The sequence below is a fragment of the Nomascus leucogenys genome, chromosome 22a (assembly GCF_006542625.1).
Source record: "Nomascus leucogenys isolate Asia chromosome 22a, Asia_NLE_v1, whole genome shotgun sequence".
Taxonomy (NCBI): Eukaryota; Metazoa; Chordata; class Mammalia; order Primates; family Hylobatidae; genus Nomascus; species Nomascus leucogenys.
In genome coordinates, this window is record NC_044402.1 from 38,947,212 (window position 1) to 38,974,274 (window position 27,063).

The 27,063-nt window shown below is 51.6% G+C and overlaps 1 protein-coding gene across 2 annotated transcripts; it reads right to left on the minus strand.

Moving 5' to 3' along the window:
* Positions 1–3,400: 3,400 nt before the first annotated feature.
* On the minus strand, positions 3,401–23,828 carry NYNRIN (NYN domain and retroviral integrase containing). 2 transcript variants are annotated; one of them, XM_003260700.4, is made up of 9 exons: positions 23,529–23,828; positions 23,171–23,385; positions 14,166–14,824; positions 12,485–14,041; positions 11,482–11,612; positions 11,238–11,334; positions 9,604–9,705; positions 9,284–9,385; positions 3,401–8,102 (listed from the first exon to the last, which is right to left on the minus strand). In XM_003260700.4, the coding sequence occupies exons 2-9, from the start codon at positions 23,366–23,368 to the stop codon at positions 5,252–5,254; spliced, it is 5,697 nt and encodes a 1,898-aa protein (XP_003260748.2). In that variant the 5' UTR covers positions 23,369–23,385; positions 23,529–23,828; the 3' UTR covers positions 3,401–5,251. The 2 variants fall into 2 exon arrangements, with proteins under 2 accessions (XP_003260748.2, XP_030659268.1); XM_030803408.1 differs by having other exon boundaries at positions 14,166–14,344; positions 23,529–23,744.
* Positions 23,829–27,063: the final 3,235 nt, after the last annotated feature.

The following is a 27,063-nucleotide window of genomic DNA, read 5'->3' on the forward strand; positions in this document are numbered from 1 at the left end:
CTCTCGCCCTTGTTCTCTATATCTGTAAATGGAACTTCCCTGTTGCCCAAACCAAAAAGGGCCATTATCCTTAATTCTTCCCTCTCCCATTACCCTCATATCTAGTCATTCACATCTATCAGTTCCATTCATTTCTTTCCGTCTGCCCTGGCTCAAACTAACAATCTTTTAGCTAGATTTCTATGAAAGCCTCCTAACTGGTCCTGTGGTCTCCTAACTGGTCCTGTGGTTTCCCTTCAGTTCTCCAGACTGCAGTTGCCTTAGTGATCTGTGTAAATAAACTTCACTGCCTAAGGCCCTCTGGGGGCTCCAGGTGGGCCTCAGAATGAAATCCATATTTCTTAACATGGTTTTCGAGATCCCTCACAAATCAGCTCCCAGAATTTCTACTACTTCATTTTTCACCATCTACAAGAAGGTACAGACCTAAGAAATAGCGCCACTTATTAGCTGAGGGGAAATGGCACTCTTTGGAAAAAGAGAGTATGGCATTTCAGTCAAAACTTATCAGGACCAAGAGAATAGTTCTTGGACCCAACAGAGGTAAATTCATTTTAGTTTGTGAATCATCTTACTGAGGACCAAACTTTAATGGAGACATCTTAGCGGACTCTATGTAGTGCATTAATAACAGATGGAGAGACTATAGATTAAGTGAGGGGAGACTAATTCTAACAACAAAATGAATGTACTTGTGTCAGAGGCAGTAGTATAGTGGTTAAGATGGTGAGCACAGAGGCCGAACATGGTGGCTCATGCCTGTAATCCCAGCACTTTGGGAGACCGAGGCCGGTGGATCACCTGAGGTCAGGAGTTCGAGACCAGCCTGGCCAACGTGGCGAAACCCTGTCTCTACTAAAAGTACAAAAATTAGCCAGGCGTGGTGGCAGGCGCCTGTAATCCCAACTACTCAGGAGGCTGAGGCATGAGAATCACTTGAACCTGGGAGGCAGAAGTTGCAGTGAGCCGAGATCGTGCCACTGCACTCCAGCCTGGGCAACAAGAGCAAAACTCTGTTGCAAAAAAAAAAAAAAAAAAAAAGACAAGACAAGACAAGAAAAAAGAAAAGAAAAGAAAAGGTGAGCACAGGAGTCAGTGCTCAAATCCAGCCTCTCAGTGGCTGTACATGACTTTCGGTGTGTTACTTCACCTCTCTGTGCCTCATTTTCTTCCATCTATAAAATGGAGATACTAATTGTATGCACCCCACAGGGTTGGAAAGCACTTAGAACAGTACCCAACACAGAGCAAGTACTCAGTATATGTAAGTTACTGTTACCAGATGACTTAGTAAACAAGTTAAAAATTGGATGTGTCCCAGGAATTCTTGGACAGTCTTTTAAAAGCAGGTAGGATTTTTTATTTATTGTAGCCATTTACCTGCTACAAAGCTTTTGTCTTCCAGGTATGTTCACTTTCATTCATGAACACATGGACTTAGTAAATACTTGCTAGGAAAGCATGGTATAGCAAGGCTTAGGTGGTGCCAACCTCACCAGACAGTTTATGTAAGTTTTAACAGGGGCATGGGATAGGAATATTCTTTTTTTTATTGTTTGCTTATGTCATGGGATTGTCTGGATACTGGCAACTTTGTAATTTCTCTGTTAGAGACTTGGGGAAGCCCTCCTGCCAGGGCCCAAATAAGAAGGAATAATTGTGATGGTGTAAACCAGAGAAGCAGTGACTGGTTGCCTAGAGTGTCCATGGTGCTTTACCACGGACAAAACTCTTTAATTCACCCCTCCAAAAATAGGAGGAATCTCAAACCTCTGTTCAGACCTGGTAGATTGTTGAACAGCAAAGAAGAAAAACCTCACTGTCAGAGGACCTAGAAGCCAGTGTGAGTAAAATCTGATTCTTGCTTAAAGTTACCTAGAGTAAAAAATAATAACCAAAATTAATAAATTGTTTGTAGTACAGGTCAGCAATGGAAAGGGTCAGCACTCTAAAGTGGAAGGCTGACTGGAAAGGTGGCTTGGCAAAATCCTATTACTTTTGGTGAAGGGGCTCAGGCAAGGCCTCTCTGACTGTCGTGTGGGCTGAGACCCCAGGCCCCTGCACCATGGGCTCCTAAGCCACATTGTTTCCCTCACCACCCTGAACTGTATTTGTTTGTTGGATTGTCTGTCTCCCTCATGTGACTGTGGGCTGCAAAGAGGCAGAGACCTTGTCACTCCTGTTACCTGTTAGCCATCCCACACCTAGGCAGAGCCTGGCACATAGCAGGTGTCCTATAAATACTGAATGAACAATGGTATGCACATGAGCTGGGGAGTTCTCAGGAAGGATGGTTCCCACCCCGACCCGTATGCCAGCCAGTGCTGAGCAGAACCCCGGCAGGTGAGAAAGGCAGCAAAAAGCAAAGGCCTAAAGTCACGAAGCTTGGCCTGGGTTAAGAAGTTCTCTGACCCTGAGGGGACAGAACAGCAAGAGTTCCCAGGGCAGGAAGAAGAGTAATGCTTGCTACGTGTGATGAATGCTATTCCATCTCAAGCCATACTAGCCTCTTCAAACAGATAATTTCATGTAATCCTTGAACCATCTCATAAATTAGGAATTGTTACCCTTTGTTTTACAGATGGGGAAACTGACGCCTCAGGAAACAGCCTGCTTAGGTAGCAAATATAGATGCAAACCTAGGTCTATAATTTTTCCAGTAAAATGAAGCTGGTTCAGCACTAACACCATTCTCTCATCATTCTTTTATTTTCTTTCTTTCTTTCCTTCCTCCCTTCCTTCCTTCTTTCCTTCTTTCCTTCTTTCTTTCTTTCCTTCTTTCCTTCTTTCTCTTTTCTTTTTGAGATGGAGTCTCGCTCTGTCACCCAGGCTGGAGTGCAGTGATGTGATCTCGGCTCACTGCAACCTCCGCCTCCCGGGTTCAAGCAATTCTCCTGCCTCAGCCTCCTGAGTAGCTGGGATTACAGATGCCTGACACCACACCCAGCTGATTTTTGTATTTTTAGTAGAGACGAGGTTTCACCACGTTGGCCAGGCTGGTCTCGAACTCCTGGCCTCAAGCAATCCACCCACCTCGGCCTCCCAAAGTGCTGGGATAACACGCATGAGCCACTGTGCCCTGCCTCATCACTCGTTTTCATTCCCACCCTGCCCACTTCCAAGACATTAACTGCCAAGGGTACCAGCTTGGAAACCCAGAGGTGGGACTCTCCTTCCAGCCCTGCCATGAAGCAGCTATGGAGCCTTAAGCATATCGCCCTCTGGGCCCTGCTCTCCTCATCTGTACAGTAAGAGCTTGGGGCAGGTGATCTGGAAAAGGTACTTTTCTTCAAATCTGCAAGTCTATCTGGGAAACATATAGCAGCCATACCCCATGACTGCCCCACACTTCTCATTCCCACAATTGAGACTGAAGCTAAACAAAGAACTGGACATCAGCTCCAGTTTGATTCGTTTATTGACAAATCAAATGAAAAAAAATTCACTTAAAAGAAGGGTATGTGATCATAAATGTAGCTAACAGGGGGAATGCATACAGCACCAGGGAGGGAGAGTGAGGCTGGACATACCATTACAGAGAGGAGGAAGAGAAAGAATGGCATGGGGGGCGGAGGAAAGAGAGCACCTGCCAAAAATCCCACACTTTCCACTTCTCAGCTATCACTCAATCATTTTTCTGGACAGGGTTAACAGCTAGAAATGGTTTAAGGGCAACATCCAGGTAGTTTGTCTGGAAGATCAGGGAGATGAAGAGTTGGAGAGAATGTGGGTGTAGGATTTTGAAGGATTCTCCAGCTTGAACCTGTTGCCAGAACCCTTTTCATGGTGAACTGGGAGTCAGGAAGCTTAATCCTGGTCTCAGCTCAGCCATGAACTCACTGTGTGACTTTGGGTGAATCACTTTCCCTCTGTGATCCTCTTTCCTCTGCTGTATAACAATCAAGTTGGCAAGTTCTCCACTGGCTCTAGCACTCTGCAACGCCAAGCGTTCTGGCAACCTGTGCTAGACCAGGAGACTGGCTCAGCTTCTGGAGAAATGAAACTACTCAGAAGGCCAGCCAGAGTGACGTGGCACTGGCCTTCACCTGGAGCCCACTTCCTTGGCAGCGGCAGCAATTCAGAGGGTAAGTGTACACGCACACACCTGCAAGGAACTCACGCTCACTGCAAGGGTGCTCTCTGCAAAGAATGGCTGTGAGGGAGCCTGGGTTTTGCTCTACACAGAAGGCAGGTCCACAGGACTTGGGGGGAGGGGGGTGATACAGATGAAGCAATCACACAATCTGTTGGGTCTGGGATGCAGGGTACAGTGGAGGTAGAAGGAGCAGAGGGCTGTAGACTTTGGGATGGGGTTGGGAGGGGTTGGGAGGTAGAGCCATGCCAGCACTTCACCGTGTGCCACTCTTGTTGCAGATGCCCTCCCCCCTTAAAACAGAGGCCGGGGCCCCTGGGTCTAACAGAAGCAGCTCTTCAGGTAGAGATGCCACACTTGGCATCAAGATCCTTGATTCCTGTGGGGTCAACACCATCAAAGCAGGGGTCAGGAATTGTCTCCATTTGCTGGAGTCAAATGAGGTAGGCGAACCCATTTCCCCCTTGCCCTTCCCGTGCTGACAAGCCGGTGGCTTGTGGCTGGCCATCCTCCCACTCCAAGACACTGCCCTGGAGGCCTGGGAGGATGGCCAGCCCTGCCCTGACAGCTGTGCAGGCCACACCTGGCTTAAGAAAGCTGACTGTGAGGCTAGGAGGCAGCGGCCTCCCCACAGCCTGCCAAGGTTTATGTCATCTGGGACAGCTCTAAGGGCAAAGGGTCCCCAGAAGAACAGGTTGGAGGGAGAAGCCCACATTTGGGGTTTCTGTATGGGAAAGGACTGTGGTTCCAATTCCGAGGTCCGCAGCCACAGTTTCATGGCCAAGATAGTAAGATTCTGGCGTGAGTGTGTGTGTGCACACCACCACACACCTACATGTGAAGGGGAAAGAGGATACTTGGGGAAAAGACACTGATCCTGGTATATCCTAGAGGAGCACTCTATTTCCCAGTGTAAAACTGCCAGGGACCCATATCTGACAGCCTTTGGCAAATTCTCCAAGTACCCCAGACTGGGGATGTTTCCATGGGGATGCTGGTCCCTAGTTCAAGGCAATTCAGCAAAGCTTTATGAAGCAACTTCTCTACAAAAGGCACAACTGAGGGCCCCTAGTTGGCTGAGAGCACTGCTGGGACAGGGGGAGGCCTAGCAGCAGAAACCCACAGCCCTGGGGCAGGGGGCACCCCCGCTGCTCCCGCTCACTGCTCCAAGACCTTGAAGGACAGGGGGGTGCCACTCTTGGCAAAGGCCTTCATCAGACTGCTGGGATAGATGCACCCCAGCTTCTCTGGGGTTGGGAAGCCCCATATCCTATAGAGTGACAGGCTCAGCCGGTCCCCGATATAGAAGGGACCCACCCATTTGGCACTGCTGCCATTCCTGGGGAGGGACAGCAAGAGGACCTGGTCACCCACATTCCACTCCTTCTCCTGGCTCTCCCGCTTGAAACGCCTGTTCTCGGCCTTTTCACTCGCCTTGTCAGCCACCCTCCAGTGGAGCTCCAGCAGCTCCCCCACCAGCTGTAGCAGGAAGACGTCCATCTTGAGCCCTTCAATGTTTGCGCTGCTCATCTCCCACCACAGGGGCTCCATGAGCCTTGACTCACCCCCGGTCAGGACCTTGAACGGTGTGGCGTCAGTGGAGGAAGCCCTGAAGGCCAGGTGCAGCAAGGGCAGGGAGGCCGCCCACTTCTTCCCATGCAGGAAGATGAACTCCTTGAGGGCCCTCTTGAATTCCCAGTAGGCCCCTGAGCTCGTTAGGCAGGGGAACTGGAGGTCCCTACTCAGGGAGGCCACCTGGGCTCCCAGGGCCAGCCCACAGCTCACAAGGACGTGCCGGGCAAACTGGGGCCCCTGGGCTGCCTCCAGCCTCACAGGAACACCCCACCTTGCAAACACATGCTGAAGCAGCACCTGGGCCACAGCCGTGTGTGTGTAGGGCTTCAGGGGGAATGCCTCCACCCACCTGGTGTTCGGGTCAGCCACAATAAGCACATGCTTATGGCCCTCCTCACTTATGGTGACAGGGCCCACCACCTCGATCTGCAGGTTCGACCAGGGGGCGGTCGACCTGAGGGGCCATGGGGACTCAATAACCTTCAACTCGCTGCCTATGAGATTTCGGGGGATGCAGAACAAGCAGCTCCTGCAGTAATCTTTCACATGCTCCTGCATCCCGGGCCACCACCCCAGCAAACGCAACTTCTTGTAGGTCTCTTCGGGCCTCTGGTGGGCCCCCAAGGGAATGTCATGCACAGAGAAAATCAGATCCCTCCGGAGTTGCGTTGGGACTACCCAGACCCTGGGCTTCTTATCTCCCTTGAACATAAGCAGGCCACTCTCCTTGTCAAGGCTGAGTGAGTTAAAGGCAGAACTAAACGGTGAGGAGCCGGACAGTTTCTGCCCAGCCTGCAGCCTGGCAATGATATCGGCCAGGGTGCTGTCACTCAGCTGTAATGCCAGCAAATTGGGCCTCTTGCCCATGGCATGGGGACTCACTGTAGGGGCTGGCACATCCTTTGGCAAACTCCACCACTGCCCACCCCCCTGAGCACCCTGCTTGGCCAGGGTGTCCACTGTCACAGCAAACAAAGAGCCCCGGTAGGAGGTTCGGTAGATAAACGGAAGGGATGAGAGGCCAGAGGTGAGGGATATGATGTAGGAGAGCAGGCTTGGGTGAGGGAGTGGAGCTCCATCAGAGGAGAGGAAGCCCCGAGCCCTCCAGAGGGGCAGGAGCTCCCACAGGAGGCTGAAGATCCAGTTGCAGTGAGTGAGGAAAACCACTGGGAGTGGGGACTGGCCAAAGCGCTCCAGGCCGCAGGCCACGGCTGCCAGGTGGGCATAGGTTGGCGTGTAAGGGGAGCAGGAGAAGGAAAGGGAGACAGGGGGGCTGGTGGGCGATAGAACATAGAGACCAAAGCCAGCACACCACTCATCCTCACGGTAGAAGCAGTAGCCCGACATGTGGATGCAGACGAACGTGGACAGGTCAGAGAAAGGCGGCAGAACCTGGAAGAATCGAGGCATGGAGGCCGCGGGGGTCAGCAGGCGGTTCTCCCCCAGCAGGCCCTGGAGGAGGGCCAATTCCAGGGCCCTCTTGCCTTTGTCCTGAACCAAGAGGGACCATCGGATCAACCAAGCTTTGGAAACCCTGCGGCCCTCCCGCACCTCAGGGTCTGCAGTGGTCCGGGAGGCATAGGAAAGGTCCAGGACCACCGGGGTGTCTCCAATGCAGCGGGAAAAATGCTTGAGGGCCCAGGCCACGGCATAGGGGCTGTCTCCCCCTGACTGGGGGCCCTGGCTCTCCTCGTCAGGGAGGAGGGGTTTTGAGGTATAGGCTATGGGGTGCTTCCTCCCTGAGTGCTCCTGATGGAGGATGGCTGTCAGGGCCACGTGGCTCACGGTCACCTCGAGGCGGAAGGGCAGCTGGGAGTTGGGGGCCATCAGGCAGAGGGCAGACACCAGGGCTCGCTTCAGGGCCAGGAAGGCCTCCTCGTGCTCCTGGTCCCATTGCCAGTCAGGCTTCTGCTTGAGGAGGCTGTGCAGGGGGCCCACAAGGGCTTCATACTCAGGGATGGCATCCCTGTGGGAGTCCATGAAGCCCACGAAGAAGGAGAGCGCGGTGAAGTTGCTGGGGATGGTGAGCTGGGCCAGGTGGGCAAGAACCTGCTGGCAGGGAGCCTTTCCATCCCAGGGGATGCCCAGGTAGGGAGAAGCTGCCCCCGGCAGGAGGTCGATGTCCAGGGCCCCATCGGGGGGATCATGGAGGCTGAGGCACCGCAGGATCTCCTCCGAAAGGGACGGGCACTCCACCCTGAACACTGATGCCAGCGAAGAGTCAAGGTCGTCCTCCTCAGCCGCCTTCTGTGTGCCCTGCCCCTGTCTCTGCTCCTCATCCTGCCTCTCCTCCTTCTCTTCCCTGACTTCTTCCATATTCGGCAGACTCTCCAGGGACCCAGAGTCAGCGTCATCACTCAGCTCAGTGATACTGGCTGAGCTGGGAGGAAGGGTCTTCCACACCTTCAGGAAGTTGCCAATGTCAGTGTCCAACCTACACCAAAACAGATGGAAGAGGGAAAGGCAGCCCTATCCTGAGCAATCCTCCAAAGGGAAAGCGCCTCTGTGGAAACCCCATTCCAAAGTGTCCTGAGGCTGGGCCAAGTGCCAACAACTTGCATGACAGAGGCACAATTGGGCCCCTGCCTATAAATACTTCCTCTACCTCATGCATGGGCCAGACCTCCAGTATTAGAGGTTCATTTGTGCCTTGAAGCCTCATCCAATCAAAACTTCACTGACCAACTAACATTTAAGCTAGCTGTAAGCCAACAATTTGATAAGAGATGACTGGCGGCTTCCAGCCTAACCCAGGATGAGCAATCCTGGAAAAAGGGGGCAGTGTCACCAAAGCGAAGGAGAGCCTGACAAGGAACTTGTGAGGACACAGCAGGCAAACCTCATCCACATCACTTTTTTCCAAACTGGCAAGGTGAGACTGGGGGATCTGGCCCCAGGAAGCAGTGCTCTGCCCAGAAGATCCTGACCAAGGTCCTCTGCTAGGCCTAGGGAACTGGCAGGTGGGCAGCAGAGGATCCAAGTTACTGCAAACCAATTCTGCTGGCACCAGCAATGTGACCTTGGAAAAGTCACTTGAGTCACAGATTCCTCATCTATAAAATGAGGACAGTGGTCATTTATGTATAACTCAAGTTGTGAGGATCGGATGAGACAATGAACATAGAAAAAAATCCTACTTGGTGAATATTCTAGACACAGCTTCCCTTGGATACAAAGAATAAGAGCAAGGCTGTTCACTGCAGCCTTGGACCCAACAGCATATAATGGAAGTGGTCAAATGGCCCTCAACAAGAAAACAGAAAAATCTATTGGGTACTCATGTAATGGAATACTATATGACCATTAAACAGAGCTACATAAATTAGCATAGGATACATCTGAAAAAACTAATAAATCATTGAGCACAAATGCCAGTTTGGAAGGATGCATATAGAATGTTAAAACTACATTCTACATATGTGCTTTCATGTATGTATTAAAACCTACTGTAAGTGGTTTATGAACACATAAACTTGTGGCACAAGTATAAAGACATGAAAAAGTCAGATCACTCACTCTGATCATAATTACGCACTAGATGTTGGCCAACACTAAGGGGAAGTTTCTGATCAGCCCCAGGAGGGCCTGGGAGGCTGTGGAGGCCTGACCTATTACCTGTTTGGCTTCTTCAGAAACTCATCCAAGGTGGGGCCATCACGGCCCAGGGGGTCATCAGGCACCATGAAGAGATTCCCCGCAAAGGTGAAAGGCAGCAAGCTGGGCCCAGGGGAAGAAGAGGCACAGTCACTGTGAGCCCTTGACCCACCCACACCCTGTTGTCGCCTGGCTTCTCCATGGGGCTGAGACCCACATCCTGGCAGGTGCTGGTCGGCACTACTCCAAGGCCTCTCTTCCAGCCCTAATCTCTCCCATGCCAGGGGCTGCCTGACATCCAAGGGGAAGGAATGGCTGAAGCCTCTGGGGAGCCGTCTTACCGATCTTTGACCATCAGTTTCTTGGAATTATTCATCAGGATGTGAATCTGCTCATTGGTGACAATGATGCCATCTGTCTCCTCTGCCAGCTTTACCATGAACCTGCAGGGAGAGGGGAAGTCACTAATGACCCAGTAAGTAGCCCCCTCACTTCCTGGGTCATCTGGGAAAATGAACTTGCAGCTTCACATTGAGGTGTGTCAGACAAAGACACTGCCCTTCCTACTCAGAAGTCCAGGACCCCCAAGCCCATCCCCTCCTCTATGCAGCCATGTGAGATCACTGATAGGGATCAGGGTCATCCAAGGGTGACCTTGGATGCACGCACTCCTAGCTGTATATACAAACACACACCCCTGTTATACACATAGGCACATACGTACACATGCACAGACACAGAAACTCACATTCGTCCACATTCACACAGGTGTATTTACTGCTTCCATTTTTTGCATCTGTAAAACAGAGATAAAATACCTACCCCATGTTGCTGTGAGGATTAAACTGAATGAGATAATGCTTTTAAGTGTCTAGGTAAGTGCCGGCCACACAGCACACACACAAATATTCCATTATAATGCTTCACCAATGCATAATATTCATACGAATATGCCAAGACATACAGACATATATACGCTAACACATATAAGCACACATACCTGAATAAACAAATCCACTTTTCCAAGGATCACCTCTCCTCTAAAGAGGGCTGTGACCAGGAAGGAAAGCAAAGGCTACCTACTTCTCAGTAGTCCCTGAAACTTTCCATTCGGGCTCCCCAAAGCAAGTGCCCAGCAGAGGGACGGTCTGCAGAAAAGCAGGCGTCAAACCCACGCCTGAACTCAGAGGCACTTAAAGACTCGATGGAGGGGACTAGCTCTACAAGGAGGGATGCATGAGGTTCTCTGCCCAGCCTTTCCCAGGCCTGGTTGGGTGCCAGGTCTTGGGAAGAGTGTGGAGAAACAGAACTTCTCCCTGCCTGGCATGAGAGTTGCCTGTGTGAAACCAGGATCTCTGTCTGCCCAGCCTCAACTCCAACCCAGGACCAGTGACTATGCCAGGGCCTTCCCTGCCCTAAGAGAGGCAGGGTCACAGGCTTCCCCTGAGCACAGAGGTCCTGCAGCCATGCTAAGGAGTGGGCGCTTAGGATTGACAAGCAGGCAAGCATTCGGGGTTTAGGCATTCAGGGCTCCCCTTTGCCAGAGCCCTGCCCAGGGCTCCGTCCACATCAGCCATGCACAGACCTCCACCAGTGCCTGGGCTCCGAGGGAGGAAAAGACTAAAGCAGTCTGGAGACATGAGCCTCAACCGAAACGGGCACCCAAAACCCTGGGGAACCTCTCTGATGTTCACAGGTCATGGGGGAAGAATGCCTGTTAGCTAAGGCAGACGGACTCCAGAGTCCCAAAGTCAGGAACGACTCCGGGCTTGGGGAGAGCCAGCCTCGAGCCCTTTCCTCAATGTGCCCATCCCTCTGCCGACAGAGGCTCATGCTCCACCCCACCCTCTGCACAACCCGCACCCCCAACATGTTTGCCTCCGTTTCCCCAGAGAAGACAGGCCGGACTCCACCTGACACACCAGCCGGGCCCAACTCCCTGTGCCCAGGAAGGCAGGCCTGGGGACCGGCACACCTGTAATCGTAGGTGGTGATCTTCTTGCCATTCTCAAGCTGGGAGGGCGTGATTGAAAGCATCTTGAGCGAGTGTAGCTTCGTCAGAAAGTGGCTCTCTGGGGGCGAAAGGCAGAAGACAGAAATGGTCAAGGGAGGGCTAAGTGGAAATGGCCACTCTGGGGTGGCAGAGGGTGGGGGCAGCAAGGCAGAGAGAAGAAAGCCTGGTGACACTGCGGAGGCTGGGCAGGCAGGGGACACCTCACCTCTCACCCTCCGGTTCTTCTTCAGCTGCCAGGTGGGTACAAACACAGTGACCTCTCGGTGTCCCCGGTTCCAGAAAAACTGCACTGCCATGGCAATTCCTCGGCAGGAGAAGAAGTGCTGGAGGCCGTGCCTGTGGGGTCGTGGGACAAGGAAAGACCCTGCCTCACCACTCCTCCCTCAGAGCCAGCCCTGGGGCAGCAAGCAAGCAATGCCAGCACCAAGGACACCAATGATGCCCTCTCCCCTTCCCTCCATACTCAGACATTCTGTGAGCACCTACTGGGTGCGGGGCACTGCCAGAAACTCTGTGTGTGTGTGCACACGTGTGTGTGTGCATGTACCTGTGTGTACATATGTGTGTAGGGACACTGAGGGCAAGAGGAAGAAGGCAGCCCCTCCACTCAGAGAGCTCAGTTGAGGGCTTAAAGCAAACAAAAATTCCCTGGCCACCGACAGTGTGCTGGGAGTGTGCTCTGCACAGGTGAAACTACTCTATCATGTGGCAGATTATGTGGCATGCATATGTTTATGCTAACACCTCTACAGCAGTAAGTACTGTGCAGGAAGGGCAATCGCTAAGGGCCAGCAGGGTCAGGAAAAGCTTCACACTAGAAATCTGTGCTGGGCCTTGAAGTTTGGGCTAAAAGTTTAAAAGCCGGCCTGGGAAGGGCATGGACCTTGGCAGTGGACACATCTGAGCCAAAAGGCCAGCTGAACCCTTTGCTGGTTCAGGGATCTTGGGAAAGATTTCCCACCTCTGAGCCTGCTTCAGCATCTATCAGAGAGGGACACCAGAAACCTGCCCTTGAGGGCTGCTGTGAGGATTCCATGCACACTGCCTGGCATGCAGGAGCCATTCAACATGGATGGACCACTTCCCTCCCCTCTTCCCCATGTCGCCCATAGGAAGGTTGGGAAGGGATGCCCACATTCTGTCTGCCAGGGATGCCCTGCCCCAGCTCCACAGCATCCCCAGCCCACCCCACGCCCACGACTACTCACACCATGGCCACACTGCTGCCATCGATGACCACTCGCCGCAACCCCTGGTTTCCAGGTTCCCCTGACAGGTTCAGCTCGAAGGGTGTATTCAGGGCCTCGTGGTACCTCTGGAAGCTGGTCACTGTGCTGTTCGCTTGCAGGTGGCGAGGTGGCTGCCTTGGGGCCCCCTCCCAAGCCCCCAGGAGCCCCTCCATCTGAAACTGGTGCTTACTGCTGAAGGCCAAGGTGCCACTGGGCTGGGGACCCTGCCTTCCAGCCTGCCCCTGGCCCTTCGGTAAGGAGACACTAGCCCTTGATGTAGGCTGGACCTCACTCAGAAGTTTGGCTACATCCAAGGTTTGCCCTGCATCCGTGGACACCTTCTGAGCTGCAGGTGTTTTGGGAGCTCTGGGGACTTTGGGGGTCACAGGTACTTTGGGAGCTGCAGGTGCTTTGGAAGCTGCAGGTGCTTTGGAAACTGTAGCTGCAGGCCCAGCTTGAGCTTTGGGTGTTTTGGGACCTGCAGGTGATGTTTTTGCTACAGGCGTCTTCTGAGCCTGGGGAGTTTTTGGAGTTGTGGGTTCCACTTGAGCTGCCAACACCGGTTGATTCACAACTGTTTTTTGAGCTGTGGCCATCGATTGAGCTGTCGGCTTTGTTGGAGTCAAAGGCACTTCGGGAGCTGCAGGCTCTGTGTGCACTGCCAGCATCATTCGGGATGTAGGCACTTTGGGAGCTGCAGGTGGCACTTGAGTTCTGGGGGGATTTTCAGCTTTGGGCACTGCTGCAGCCACGGGCACTTTGAGAGTTTCAGGCACTGTTTGAGCTCCAGGTACTGACTGATCTGTCAGCCCCCCTTGAGCCACGGGCTTCCCTTGCCCTGTTGGCAGCACTGGAGCGGGTCCCTCTTCCAGTCCCTTACAATCCAACTGCATACTCCCTTGATCCCCCGGCTCACCTCCAGCCTGTATTTGGGGTGTAGCGGTCAAGCGTGGCCCTATCTGTGGGAGATCCGAGCTAACTTTGTCTTTTATATCTGAGCTCCCGGGGACCACCAATAAACTCGTAACTTTTGGGGGAATCTCTGGCCTTGGGCAATTCTGCAGGGCTGCTTCTCCTCCCAGCCCCCCATCTGGTCTACCAGCTGGGCTTTCTGCACTGGGCAGAGGGGCCAGCTCCTTCTGCTTCCACTCCAGATTTAAGGGCAAAGGATTCTGCCCTGGCAGCTTCAACTGAATGGGGCCCAGAGGCCTCTGCCAGAAGGGGAAATTGAAGCACGCCTGGGAAAGGAGCCAGGCCAGATGTAGAGAATGCAGCTCATTGATCCTCCAGAAGGTTGCAGCAATAGCCCCCGGCCACAATGACCCAAAGGCTGGCCCCGGGGTCCAGGCCTTCCAGGATGGGCACACGCCTAGGGCTGATACTGGAGGTTGGAAGAGAAGTTTATCTTCTATCCTCTGGACCTGCCTTTGCTTCAACAAGGCTTGTGTGTGGTTCGTGGAGTCCTGGCTGCTGGTGGCTTGCACTGGCCCTTCCTCTTGAGCACTGTCCATACCATCTTGGTTGTTGGAACCGACCCTGGAGGAAGCCCAAGTTCATTGAAAAGGTGGAAGGCCAGTTTGGTCCCAAACTACTACTATTTCCTTAGGGTAGGGGAGCAGGGGTAGGATCAGAGAAGCCAGGTTCATTCTCCAGAACTTACCGTACCAGCTGGTTTGCTGCCTCCTGCAGTGTGCTCTGGGCTGGGATCAGGGACCCAGTGGCTCCCAGGCTAGATAATCTCTTTGAATTTTCTGGGCCCCTGTTCTGGAAGGTCCCCATGTCCACAAAGGGTCCAGGACTCTCTCCCACGGACACCATGGCTGGGGCTTCCTTCTGCTGCTGGGGAGGGCAGATTAGAACCTCCGGATCAGAGTGGGAGTCAGAGATGCCGAAGCGGCTGAGCCACTCGATGATGTCTTCCTTGCCTGCAGCATCCCGCACCAGGCTCAGCAGCAGCTCCTGGACCGCTGGGGGCAGCTGCAGTAGGTCCCCTGCATGCTGGTCACCACGGATCCAGACCAGGGCCCCAAAGGCCCGGGTGACCTCAGCCTCCCAGATCCCCCGGGGGGTCAGCAGAGGGGCAGGACCCCAGCGCAGTCGCCCCACCAGCTCCTCCAGCCAGTTCTGTGTCATGATGAAAGACTCAGTCAACCCGCCCACCATCAGGGAGCCAGGGGGGCCAGGCACCAGGTAGGCCAGGGTGCTCCAGCAAAGGCAGTCCAGGAAGAGGCCTTGGGCCCCAAGGAAGGCACAGTGCAGGATGGGCGGGTAGCGAACCTCTTTCCACAGCTCTGGGCTGCACAGGCCCTTCAGGTATTCCTGGGCACAGTGGGGAGAACACAATGAAATCAGTCCGTTAGGGGCCTGCCCCGGATCTGCCCTCGCCACCCAAAAGGCCAGCCCCTCACTAACCATGTGGCCCCACCACTACCACCCCCCATCCACCATGAGCCAAATGACTCCCCCACGGCCAGCCACTCTCTCCCTGGTCCTGCACCCTCACACACCCATTTCTTTCCAGGGAACACCAACAGAACAGGGAAGCCTGGGAGAGAGGAGGGAAAGAACCCAGGTTGCAGCTCCAACTCGACCTCAACTGATTAGGTTAATTGTGGGGCATCTATCACCTTCTCAGCACCTAAGTCTCTTCAACGAGAAAAAGGAAGGTTAAACTGGATGCTCCTGAGGTCTAGTCCCAGTCTGGCATTCCTGAATTGTGTGACAGCTGGGAGGAAGGTGGCTGCACTCTACTGAGCACCCTCCATAAGCCAGGAACTATGCAACCTGCGGCAAGTTATTACTCACACAGCATGCCTGCCCCCCATGCCTGCAGTTCCTCATCTGTAAAATGAGAACAGTAATAGTTCCTGCCTCATTGGGCCACTCTGCAGCTTCAGTGAATTAATACGCAGAAAGTACTGAGGATGACACCTGGCACAGCCTGTTCCCATTGTGCAGGCTGAGAAGAGCTATGCAGCTTGCCCAAGGGCACACGGCCAGAGGCTCTGATACCAGAATTTTTTCCACCTCCTCTCGCAGACCACAGTGACTACAGGGTAATCATGTGAGACTCGAGCTTCATCCCCCTCCAGAATACCTCTAGCACAACGTGTACCCCTAATCATAGTAACTCAGTTGCCCAGAGGCGACAGAGGAGGAGATAAGCCACTGGGCCAGTGTCCAGGGGAACCCCTGCACCAGCATATACATGCAATAGCTAAACAGAAGGAAGACCTCTGGCTTTCTGGGCAGACCAAGTCCTAGAGTTCACAGAGCTCACAGTGCACACACTCGCCATCTTTAGCAGTAGCTGGGGTGGGCGAGGTTGGGGTTCCTCTGCTCTGGCTGAGTTCCATCAGTGTGGTCCCATGAGCTCTTGCTCCAATCAGCCACCCCATGTGGACTTCATATGCCCCCATGCCCTTCCACATCCCCTTTCTTTGATAGTCATCCTTCTCATCCCTCTTCCTGCTTTCCCCTGGCAGTCCCATACTCCATTTTGGATCTCCAACAGCGATCCTGAAGACCACCCTGGTGCCTCTGCTCAGTCCCCGGGTCATCCTTCCCTGCTCAGGCCTACGTGTCCCTCTTCCACCTGGAGGAGGCCACAGACCTGCAACTTCTTCCTCAGAGCCTGAAATACATGTCTAACCCCTTTTCAATCAGTTCAAAACCTGCTCAAAACCCAATGGACATCCCAAGCCAACCCCTCCTACCCCAACCTCATCTGGTCCCACTGCCTAGCAAGGTTAAATCTGAGCAGGTGTGGGCGGTTAACAAATATTCCCCACCCCATGAACCCCCATTTCGATGACCTGAAAAAAACATGAAAAATGGAGAGATGTGCCAGGGAAGAAGATTATGGGTGGCTTCTTTCTCTTTCTGCAGAGATCTTAGAATATTTATGGTTCTATCAACTGTTCAATATTTTATTTTATTTTATTTTATTTTATTTTATTTTATTTTATTTTTTGAGACAAAGTCTCACTCTGTCACCCAGGCTGGAGTACAGTGGCATAGCTAGAGGCTCTGATACCAGAATTTTTCCACTGCAGTGATCTCGGCTCACTGCAGCCTCCGCCTCCTAGGTTCAAACAATTCTCCTGCCTTAGCCTCCCGAGTAGCTGGGATTACAGATGTGCACCACCATGCCCGGCTAATTTTTGTATTTTTAGTAAAGATGGGGTTTTGCCGTGTTGGTCAGGCTGGTCTTGAACTCCTGGCCTCATGCAATCCAGCCGCCTCAGCCTCCTAAAGTGCTGGGATTACAGGTGTGAGCCACCGTGCCTGGCCTGATATTTTAAAATTAAGAAATATATAGGAACTGTGATAATTTTTAAAATAATAAATCTGAACTAATATTTAGTGAGAGCTTATTATGTGTCAGGCACTTTGCACACATTATCTTATTTATTCCTTTCTCTGCCCTTTAAGAAAACACTATTATCCCCATTTTAGATGAGCAAGGAAGGCCATATGTCCAAGATCACACAGTTAGTAGGCTGGGATACTCAGGCACTCTAGCTTCACAGTCGGGGGTCTTCACCATGATGCCGTCTATACTGTAGAGGGAGAGAAGATAAGGGAATAACAGGCATTTACAGCCTGAAAATACCTGAACAGCTTTCCTGCCTAAAGCCAACCCAGACCTTCTTCCTCCAAGAGGAGAAAAAGTAGAGAAGAAGAGGCAGGAACAACAACTAGGTAGAAAGATGATATGGAAGAATAGAAAAGGGCACAGAAAAAGAGCACTGTATTTGTAAGAACATATTGTCCAATACCCACAGGTCGTTAGTCAACTTGTAAGTTAAATAAAAGCATTTATATGACATATTTTAATACTATTCTGTACTTGTCAAGGTGCTTTATTACTTAACACCTAACTTAGGGTTCTCCTTTCTCATAAGTCAGTTATCATTCATTGTCTACTTTCCAGAACCACCCCAATTTACACTGCAGGATACTCTAAAGGCTCAGAAAACAACAACAAGAAACTCTGGAATTGGAAGTGAAGGGGAATATGAAAAACCAGGTTCTTTGAGGAGCAGTTAGATCTGGGAGCCCAACCACTCCCAACACACACACACACACACACACACACACACACACACACACACACACAGAGGCTTGGCAAGGTCCTTCCCGCTCACTGGAGGGCTGTTCTCCAGGGAGTACAAAACAAGGTCTTAGGAGTCAAGGTTGATCAGCATAATCAAAGGTGTGAGCACCACACAAAAAACATGGAGGGAGTGAGGAGGGCCAAAGAATGATGTATACAATGCAAGCTAAACGCAGAGAAACTCATTCTTCCCACTCAGAGATTTGCTTGGCAGCCAGACCCTGACCCTCCAGGCCACAGAAGAGAGGCATACATTCTGGAAAACCTGGCCAGCCCAAGAGCAAAGACTTAAAGATCACAAAACGGGGTCCCTAACCAACAGCACCTGCAAATCTCTGTACAATCAAGCTCAAAATCAACAAGTCCTGCCCACAGCCTCCACTCCCAATCAGCTTTTTGTCCTTCACTCTTTATCATGCAAGGATTATCAGGCTTATGAGGAAAACTTCTAATGTGAAACACAGAGAACAAACCACACAGGAAAAAAAAGAGCAACCTGAAAGAAGGGAACTAGTGGGGAGAAGAAAACTTCAAAAAGCTTACTATCATTTCTCTCCTCAGAGAGGTAACAAAGAATATGGTACACACTAAACAAGAATAGAATACATGCGTTTCAAATTTTATTTAAAAAGCGTAGGATACTATTTTTTAACAGAGAGAATACAAGTCACTTCTAGACATTAAAATTTGATGGCAGAAATGAAAGACCCAAGAAAAGGCTTCAAAGATAAAATTAAGGAAATCTTCAGAAAGCAGAACAAAAAGTTAAAGTTGAAAAAGAGGAGAAAACATAAGAAAATAGAGGACTTCCAGAAAGAGAGGACAGAGATAGCACAGGAGAGGAAATCATCTACTAAATATTTCCCCACATTTCCCAGATCTGAGGAACATGAGTGTCCAGATAGAAGGCCCCCTAAGTACAACAAAAGTGCCTGACAATGGAGGAAAACAGACCCGCACAAAGGGGCCTCACTGGGAGACTGCCGAACATTGGGCAAAACTGACAACTTCCAGAGAAAAAAACATCTCACACAAATGACCAGGGACCAGAATAGCTTCAGGCTCCTCGAAATGGAGCACAACCCTCACATTTCTGAAGGAAAATAATTTTCCTTTTATAATTTGATATCAGCTAAGCTATCAATCAAGTATCCTTTGGCTATGCAACGTGGACATGCAACCTCAGCATTTTTCGTCCTGTAAAACCTTTCCCGGGAAGCCACTGGAGAGCAGTTTTCCAGCAAACCAAATAGGGAAGAAGCAAAGACCATCTCCAGGATGACAGTGAAGAGAAATATCAGAATTTATTCATCCATTCGACAAATCATTCTTGACTACATGCCAGGCACTGTTTTAGGGTGACAATGGTCATTACGCAGGACAACTAGTTCAGATTGGAGGGTATGACTCAAGAGACAGGCATGTGGAAAGCAGGCATCTGCATACATTTTGCTGCTGCACCATCTTTTTAACTTGAGGCTACAGATGGATGTGTTCCATCAACCCAGGAAAGAAAAAGTTTCAAGGTCCGGGACATGAGTATTTAGCAAAGAAAAAAGGCAAAGGATGCCAAGAACGACAGCTGTGTCAGCCTGGAAAGCAACAGACCAGACAGGAGAGATGGCGCCAAGAAAAAATTTAGAACCAAAAGAACACCTTGAACTGATAGACTGACCTTGTAGAAAACTGTACTGAGAGGCTACTGGAAGTGATAAGAATTAACAATAGGTACAAAGAAAGGCAAATTGAAAAACAAGGAGTGCTTAACCTCAATGACCTCAGTGAAACCAAAAAGTAAGAAAGAAAACAAAATCATAGTACACTTCAGTGCTTCGATGTGAACGCTATGTGCACAGGCATAATGAGGCAATGCTAAATGTAGATTTAGCAGATAATTGAAACAGAACTATCTTGAGAAGAGGGGCTGGCCGTGAAAGGGAGCCAAATCCTCACATACGATAATGGGACCAAAAAAAGATAACACCAAACGTTGATTAATTAAAAGACAACAGTGTCTACATATTCTTTTAGAAATGTGGAGATGCGTAAATGCCAGAGCAAATACTGTCAGTGGGGACGGTTACTGAAGGAGGAATTGGGAAGGCCAGGGCAGGGAACCACTGTGTGCTCTTCTAAGCCTTTTGGTAATAATTGGACTTTTCAAATGTGTATTACTTTGATAAAAGAAAATTTAAGTTTAAAGAAAAAGAAGTATTCAGTGCCCACAACACAAGTAGGTGTCCTGGTAAATGTTTAACAATCAGCTGGGGGTGGGGGGTAACCTTGATTTGTCGCATTTGCCAATTTCTGTGGCATAAATACTTCCACCATGGCTGTAAATACTCCTCCACTCGCTTGCACAATTCCTGAAATTTTAACAGTGGGTCCATAGGAGCCAACTCCAGGCACTGACCACAACCAACTCTCAGGGTACTGCTCACAGTTAGTGTGCGCAAAGATAGTTCAACTTCCATCTGACAGCCAAGCCAGATGTCAGCAGGCCACACCCTGTCCCAGAGCTCCAGAACCCAGTCTCCAAAAGGTACTCTTGCCCACTACCACTGCCTTTAGGCTCCCCATCACCTCCCGCAGTGGTCACCTCTCTTCTCTGCCGCCCACCCCATCCTCGCCTCATTGCCAAAGGGGAGAAGGGCGGAGCAGGGCATGTCCCAGGCCTCTTCTGATCATTACTAAAACCCGCCTCTCCACTCACTGATTTCACCTCAGAGAGGCCTCCCCAGTGTTTGTTTTGCTGCCTGGGAATGTGTTTCACAGTAATGTCTTCAATGTTTTTTAATCCCACCACAACAAAACAATTTTAAAGCACTCAAGTTTCACAGAGATTTTCCTGAGAAACCAACCACATAGAAACACACTCAGGCCCTTCTCTGATGAGCCTGTATCCTTCTCGACCCCTCCTCCCCTCAGACGCCAACAAGCCACCCACTCCATCAGCCCTCCCCCAGTCCTGCAACCTGTGGTCTCCCAGAGTCCTCTCTGCCTGTTGGCCTATGTTCAGTAGGCCATTAACAAAGTGCGTGATTCTGTGTCCCTACAGCTGAGATTGGGGCCAGCCACGCTACCTCCCTATGAGAACCACAAGACATCCTTACACTTGGGAAATGTTCATGTGTCAGATCGCTGGACCTTAGACAGCATTTAATCCAAGACTTCCACTTTACAAACAGGGAGATCAAGACTCAGAGAGGGAAAAGGACTTGCTCAAAGTTATGCAGCTAGTTGAAAACAATAGTAGCTAACATCTATACTCTATAGCTCTCCACATTTTATAAAAGTATTGTAACATGCATGATTTCAGCAGACTGTCACAAACTCTTCATGAACCAGGTATTATTATAGTCTGTTCCATAGATGAGGAAAATGGCTCAAGAGAGGATAAATTATTTGATCTGGTCACCCAGTTAACAGGTAGCAAACCCCAGTCTCAAACTCTCCTCACCACACCCTTCCTATCTTGGTTGTAACTTGGTGGCAGCATATCAAACCCAGATCCCCTAACCCCTGAGACAAAACTTTAACCACCCCCCACCTTCCCTGTCCTCCTTCTCCAAATTGCCAAGAAAGTCTCCTTTATGCTCATTGTGTACAATAAGGCAAGGAGCTACCCAGAATCCCCTCACACTGGGTTCCCACTTTTCAACAATGCCTTTCCCAAAGGGAAGACAAAGGGGGAGTGGAGGAACAGGGCTAGGAATCAAGGGAGCCACTGATTCCATTAGCAGGGCCTACAGTGGGAGCCTGAAGTGTGAGATCTGTGGCCTGAAGAACCCTGAAGCAGCAGAGGGAGACGGAGCAGATAGGCCTGGAGAAGCCAATCCAGGATTTGAGCAAGGAGGGGGTGGGGGGGTACCTCCGAAAGTGTGAGTCCTGGCCCAGCACAGTGGTTCATGCCTGTAATCCCAGCACTTTGGGAGGCTGAGGCGGGTGGATCACCTGAGGCCGGGAGTTCAAGACCAACCTGGCCAACATGGTGAAACCTCATCTCTACTAAAATACAAAAATTAGCTGGGCATGGTGGCACATGCCTGTAATCCCAGCCACTCAGGAGGCTGAGGCAGGAGAATCACTTGAACACAGGAGGCAGAGGTGGAGGTTGCAGTGAGCCAAGACTGTGCCACTGCACTCCAGCCTGAGCAACAGAGTGAAACTCCATCTCAAAAAAAAAAAGAGAAAGAAAGAAAGAAAAAGAAAAAGAAAGTGCGAGTCCCCTAAGAGGGTGAGCTGCTGTCTTTCAAAGTAACAAAAAGATTAAGAACCCAAAGAACCCAAAACACTCCTCTTGTTAGCCTACCCTACCCCGGCTTCTGAAACGTCTTCCTCTCAAGGCCTCCAGCACATCTGTTCTCTGGGAAGACACCCCTTCCCTCTCCTAGCATCTCTGTCAAAATTGGAAAAACTGCTGACCCAGCAGCTCCACAGAGGGGTTGAGGGAGGAACTTCCCAGCCTGCCTGCCTACCAGGCTGGCTGGCGGAGTTCTGGGCCTCCCCACCCATGGCCTTGACCAATGAAGATATAGGTATAGACCCAGCTGCAGTAGGTGTGTGTTAAAGGGGAAGGTGGTCTGGGGCAGAGGGAGGCTGCGGCATTCCTACAAAGAAGAAGTAAAATAAAGGAATCTAAGGGAAGAGGTAAACCTTGGGGGACAGGGGAATCTGACAGGCCCAAGGGGAGGAAAAGCTTGTGAGAGAAGCCAGGGAGATTGCAAGAGAGGCGCACTGTGATCTGGCCTGTCCAAGGTCCAGCCCCACATAGCAAGCCCTTTCAACTGAAAGCCCATAGCCCTCCTCCCAGACTCCCACCCATCTCCAAGGGGTGGGAATCTGGGAAGAGGGCTGCACCCCACTCTGAACTCCTGCAAGAAGCTGAGTGGCATCAAGAGCGTGGGGCAGGGAGCCCAGAGCCCTGGGTTCTGGTCCAACCCCCACCACCTCACCTACCTGACTCTGAGCACTCAGCCAGGCCCCTTACCCTCTCTGGCCACCAGTACTTCATCTGTAAAATGCCAGTGTCACTCTAGAAGCATCTCTAAAGCCTCCAGTCCTAGTACTCACAGGCTCCAAGAGGCAGCCCAGGATTTAAGGAGACTTAAAAGGAGACAGAAGGACCTGGGTCTTTCAGTCTTGGTGGAGAACAAAGAGGTGTGTTGCAGAGGCCACAGAAATACAGCGCCTTGAGTTTCTCCTCAGATGGAAAAGTGGGGCTGCGGATGCTGGGGCCCTGGCCAGGGAAGTCTCATGGGGGGACACACACCGAGGAGGTGCTCTCAGTGCACTTGAGGGACAGAGGTGACACGTAGGGAAGGGGAGGGGCAGGAAAGGAAGGAACCAGAGGGAAGAAGCGGGCATGGAAGGAGCGCAGGCTGATCTGGGGAAGCAGGAGGATGGCCCAGTACCTGCCTGCCACACTGCCAAATCCAAGCGGGGGCAGGGTGGGTGGTGCCTCTGCGGACCACCATCTCCCCAGGGGAAGGGGAGAGAGTGATCTGGCTGGAAGAGATGGGTGGGGGTGGGGAGAAGCTGTTTACCTTGGCTTTGCCCATGTTCTCTCGGGGCCCCTCGAGCTGTAGCCAGAAGTAGGGGTTGTCCGGGCGGCTCTGGAAGGCGTTCAGCTTGACCCTAAAGATGCGCTGCACTTGCAGCCGCTGCCGCTGCACCCGAGGCTTCGATTTTGTCTGCACCATGAACCATTCCTGCGCCGGAGGATCGCCCCCAGACAGGAGCATGGCTGCCCCCCCCGCTCCTGGAACGAAGGAGACGATAGTGTCACCCGGGTCTCGGCGCGGCAGGCGCCCCAGCCCCCAGCCCCAGGCGCCTAAGCCACGCCCCCTCCTCCCCGCGGCGCGCCCCCAGCAAGGCCTCCTTCCTCCAGGCGGCGGGACCCACCCGGCACGGCTCGCGCGCCCGCCCTCTGGAGCTTGGTCCCCTTCGACCGCTGCTACCGCGACGAGCTCTTCCTGCCCGGGGTTGTAGCTAGGGGTGGGACCGGTCGGGCTCCTGCCGCCCTTCCCTCCTCCCCCAGCCTTCCCCCTCCAGCACTCCGCCAGCCCCTCCTGGATCAACTGTGTCTGCGTCTGCTGGATAGCTTAAAGGGGCGCGGAGAAGAGGGAGGGGGAGCCGGGGCGGGGAGGAGGGGGCGGGGAGGGTCCCGGAGGCCTCTGCCTTCCACCCAAGTTTTGGGCCCAGAGCCAGAATCCAGGGGTCAAAGTTAGTTTCCTTCCACGTTCCCCTCTTGCTAATGGAAAGACGAGGAAGAGGAAGGAGGGGAGGATTGGTTTCCGGCACCCTTTTTTGAGATTTGGAACAGGGATCTCTCCCCTTTACTCCCACCTCCCCCCACCCCTAACCGCCTCTCTCGGGCGTCCCAAGAGAACGGGTACCTTGGCCACTCCTTCCCTGGGAGGAAAGGGTTAAGGTAGAGTAGGGTGGGGAGCCCAGGGAGGCCAGGGCCTAAGGAAACTCTGGGCTGGAGACCAAGCAGGAAGGAAAGGGTAACAGCACTGACTCCCCACCCCCCACTGAAGTCTAGGGACAGCCTGGAGCTGGCGGGCAGCCCAGACCCTCCTGAAGCCCCCCAGGGCTGGAGGGGCGGGAGTGCTGCCAGAGTTTTCAGACTTGAGTTGTTTATGAAAGCCCTTTTTAGCACGTTTGAGTTATGCTGTGAGGGGAAGGAGATAGAGGGTCCGGGCAGTAATGTAACCTCCGAGGTCTCCTGCAACCCCTGACCAGTCAGCCAATTGGCATCAGTGGTCTGGGACTAACCCTGGGCTAGCGGACCACCTTCAACATCCAGGCTCTGCTCACATCCCCAGCACAAAGAACACCTTATACAGCCTTGGGCCTGAACAGAACCTGGCCCTGTGGAGGGCAGGGCCTATGTCTCGGCCTCAATGATCTTATTTTCCAGACTAAAACGAAGAGCCACAGTCTGATAGACACAAGTATACCTATGGGGTCAAAAGGCATCAGACTTTAAATTAGGCCTGCCCTGGAACATCTGGTCTGCAGGGTCATCACGTGTTTGTGTGCAGGAAAGGGACCAGGAGCACCCCACTGCAAGGAAGGGGCCCAACTGGGGGCAAGGAGGGGCTCACGCTAATCCTGGTCCGGACTGGACTCAGCCCACCACACCCTACTTCATCCCACACACCTGATTCTTCCCGCTAGATTGGAATCCAGAAAAGGAAAAAGTGATCTGTGTTACTTCTGGCTCCAAAGCCTTCTGCTCCACCCTGCCTGGTCCTCCTGTCCTGCCCCTCTATAGTACCTTGAAGCAGAAGGCCTTTGGGGTCAATCTCCATCTCTGGCCCTCTTTCCACCTCTGACTGCTCTCCTTTTATCAAAAGAGCCTCCTGCCTTATTGTGCTTCAGTTTATCTTACAAAACAAGGTGAGAGCCACATAACCCTGCTCCCCACTCCTTCCCTGAATGAATGCTTAACTCTTGTTGCCCTCCTCTATCTGACCATGAACCCAAGCATGGTGGCCATCTTCATGGAGAAATCCTGGGTTTAATTCTATGTTCAAAGAGACCATGTTGAGGGTCAGAAGAGGTCAAGTTTAGGAATCAAGTTATGTATAAATGGATAAAAGCAGACAATTTATTTAAACTCTTGTGTCCCTATTTCTTTAGCTCATGAAAATTGGGATAATAATACATACAGCGGAGGGTAGAAATCAGACCACACGTAAAGCGCCAGGTACAGTGCTTAGCACAGAGTAGATACCCAATATATGTTAGTTCCCCCTTTCAAGAGCTTGTCTCTTCTCCCCCACCTCAGTTCTGGCCAATGTGTTACCACACCTTCCTAGAAATCCTCTCCTCACCCTTCCTGCTAACCCATCCCCCACCTCCTGCCTCTCCTGGAGGTAGAGATTTGGTTAGGTAGCCTGATTTTAATCCCAGCTATGCTCAGTTCTGGATGAGTTACATGAGTTAATGTGGACTCAGGCAGGTCACTAAGTCCCTTGAACTCTATGGGCTTCCTCATCTAAATTCATTCATAGGACCAAATTCATTCGCTCATTCAACAAATTTAACACGTATTGACTGAGTGTCTACTGTGAGCCATGCCCTAAGAGTATGGCATTGAGTAAGGTGGAGATCTCCCTGCCCCCATGGAATACGGGAGGAAGAAGAAAGAAAGAGTGTGATTTCAGAGAAGGAGAGCTACTCTCCTGGAAATAAGACAATATACTGTGATGGAGAATGACTCCATGGGGCCTCTCTGCTGATGGGGATATTTCAACTAGAGGGAGAGCAAGAATATGGGCACTGAGATGGCAACCAAGCTAAGCTCTTAGCAGTTCTTGATCCAAGGCTCTCCCTATCTCAGATACATTCAGTGATTCCTTGCCTACAATATTAGTTTAAAACTGGTTTGATGTGTTGGAGGCCTTCTGCAACTTGGCCCTCATTTACTTTCCTAACCCTGTGTAAAAGGATCCCAGCTCAAGTGTGAGTAGAATTCGATATGTCTAGGCATGTCTGGCAACAGGGGAGCACACCCTGTCACGAGTCTGTTTGCATGAGGAATGAGAAACCTCCAAGAAGAGAGCTCATCTTGATTAAAGGAAGGGCCTGCCCTGTGAGCTTGACAGAGTAATAGATCCTTATTCCTCCAAGGCTCCAGAGAAGGAGGCAGTGCTGTCACTCAAGTACCTGGCCCAGATCCACACCTATCCAAGTTCCGGAGATGGGGCAGGGAGCCCTGGAAGCCAGGCAGCCTTGCTTGGGATCTTTGTGTAGGAGTAACCCAGAGAGGAGACAGGCTTCCCTCCGACTTTGCCATAGTCCCTGAGCAACTTGCATTCCTTCAGAGCCACAAAGCAGAAGTGCCCTCCCAGAGGCATTTGGAATGGTCGGGACTTAAGGTGGCTCCAAATGAGCACTGAGGGCTAGAGTCAAGGAAACCAGAGTTACTCTCTCTGTGTCACACAACATGGTCCCCAGAGTGGTCAGGATCTCAGTAGGAAACATGGTACTCGCAAAAGTGATGACTGAAGGAAATTTAAAGAATGGCTCTTTTATGGGGATTTGAGTGGGGTTATGGAAAACCGGTAAGAGACTGGTGCAGTTCTTGAGGGCTAGGTATCAGCAGGAAGCTGTTATCACCAATAGGCCTGAAAGGGGAAAGGCAGAACTGGTTACTGCCACCAACCACTGGGCAAGAACTGGAGCCATAGGCCACAAGACAGAAGCTATGGGCCTGGGTAAAGGTCACAGCCACCAGCAGGCTGCCACCCAGCATGGAGGGATCCACCTTCCTGTGGCTTGCGAATGCCCAGCACTGGACAAACCTAACCAGAAGCCAAATGGCAAGGCCGTGGAAGGCTAAGCCGTCCCTTGAGGTCAACCTCCTGAACACAGGGCAGGATGGAGAAGAGTGAAGAGTACACACAGAATATTCAGCACACTCTAT

Coding starts and splice junctions, on each gene's coding strand:
- NYNRIN (XM_003260700.4), bottom strand. CDS start 23,368: ATGCTCCTGTCTGGGGGCGATCCTCCGGCGCAGGAATGGTTCATGGTG. Junction 14,825..23,170: donor AGAACATGGGCAAAGCCAAG/GTAAACAGCTTC, acceptor CACTGTGCCCAG/GAATACCTGAAGGGCCTGTG. Junction 11,613..12,484: donor GGCAGCAGTGTGGCCATGGT/GTGAGTAGTCGT, acceptor ACGACCCCACAG/GCACGGCCTCCAGCACTTCT.